The sequence below is a fragment of the Otolemur garnettii genome, unplaced genomic scaffold, assembly GCF_000181295.1.
Source record: "Otolemur garnettii isolate 467f Iridium unplaced genomic scaffold, OtoGar3 scaffold00022, whole genome shotgun sequence".
NCBI classification, from domain to species: domain Eukaryota; kingdom Metazoa; phylum Chordata; class Mammalia; order Primates; family Galagidae; genus Otolemur; species Otolemur garnettii.
The window spans coordinates 15072764-15074128 of record NW_003852417.1 but is presented as its reverse complement, the minus strand read 5'-3'; the positions used below and the strand labels follow the sequence as shown (position 1 = coordinate 15074128).

The 1365-nt window shown below is 42.6% G+C and overlaps 1 protein-coding gene across 2 annotated transcripts in view; it reads right to left on the bottom strand.

Moving 5' to 3' along the window:
* The window catches only part of UBXN2A (UBX domain protein 2A), a 35133-nt gene that overhangs the window by 12623 nt on the left and 21145 nt on the right, over positions 1 to 1365 (bottom strand). For both annotated transcript variants that reach the window (XM_003787429.3, XM_003787430.3), the window contains exon 5: positions 318 to 455. In XM_003787429.3, coding sequence (XP_003787477.1) covers positions 318 to 455 — 138 coding nt within the window. The remainder of the gene's footprint in view (positions 1 to 317; positions 456 to 1365) is intronic.

The following is a 1365-nucleotide window of genomic DNA, read 5'->3' as shown; positions in this document are numbered from 1 at the left end:
AAAAAAAAAAAAAAGAAAAGAAAAGAAAAACTAGCTGGGGGTTATGGTGGGCTCCTGCAGTCCCAGCTACTTGGGAGGCTGAGGCAAGAAGATCTCTTGAACCTAAGAGTTTGAGGTTACTGTGAGCTAGGACAGCAAGGCACTATATCCAGGGTGATACCCTGTCTCCAAAAACAAAACAAGCAAACAACCCCCCCCCCCATTTCCAATGTGAAAGTAATAAGCTCTATATGTGTGGCCTACATGGATAGAATAATGACTGAATACTATTAGTTAAGCTTCTGCTTATGGAAAATACAGAAAATAAGCATACTCACCTTCCTAGTCTGTGACCCTGTCCTGAAAAGGGCTGAAATACAGGTTTTGTAGATGCACATATTTCATTTTTTTTATCTTCAACTTTAGCATCCACCTCCTCTTTATCAAAAATTCCCTGTAATTCTGAAGGTAATTCCCTTAAAAGGTAAAGAAAAAAATAATAAAGCTCTCAATGACTTCTTTCCCCCTGAAAATACTCTGTATGCAGAAAGAACTGGTTAACATATCAAAATATAATACATAGAAATAAACATATAACATGCTCAACATTGGGCTCAATGCCTGTAACACAGTGGTTACTGGACCAGCCACATGCACTGAGGCTGGCAGGTTTGAATTTGGCCCGGGCCTGCTAAACAATAATGACAATTGCAACAACAACAACAATAACAAAAAACAGCCAGGCATTATGGTGGGCACCTGTAGGCCCAGCTACTCGGGAGGCTAAGGTAAGAGAATCGCTTAAGCTCAAGAGTTTGAGGTTGCTGTGAGCTATGCACCATGGCAATATCCTGAGGGTAACAAGGTGAGACTGTCTCAAAAAATAAAATAAAAATAAAAAAATGAAAAAATTTTTAAAAAGGTCAGGTCCAGGGGCTCACACCTGTAATCCTAGCACTTTGAGAGGCCAAGGTAGGCAGACTGCTTCAGTTTATGATTTTGAGATCAGCCTGAGCAAAAGTGAGACCCCATGTCTAATTAAAATAGAAAAACTATGTCCAGGCGAGATGGCTCACCCCTTTTAATCTTCACGGTCTGGGAAGCCGAGGTAGGCAGAGTGCCTGAGCTCGGGAGTTCAAGACCAGCTTGAGCAAGAGCAAGACCCCATCTCTAAAAATAGCCAGGTGTTGTGGGCACCTCTAGTCCCAGCTGCTTGGGAGGCTGAGGCAAGAGGAAGACTAGAGCCCCGCGAGGGGAAATGTTAAATGGTGCAGCCAATTTGGTATATAGTTTGGCAATTCTTCATAAAGTTAAACATAAAGTTAATAATTCTGCTCCTGGCTCGGCGCCTATAGCTCAACCGGCTAAGGCGCCAGCCACATACAC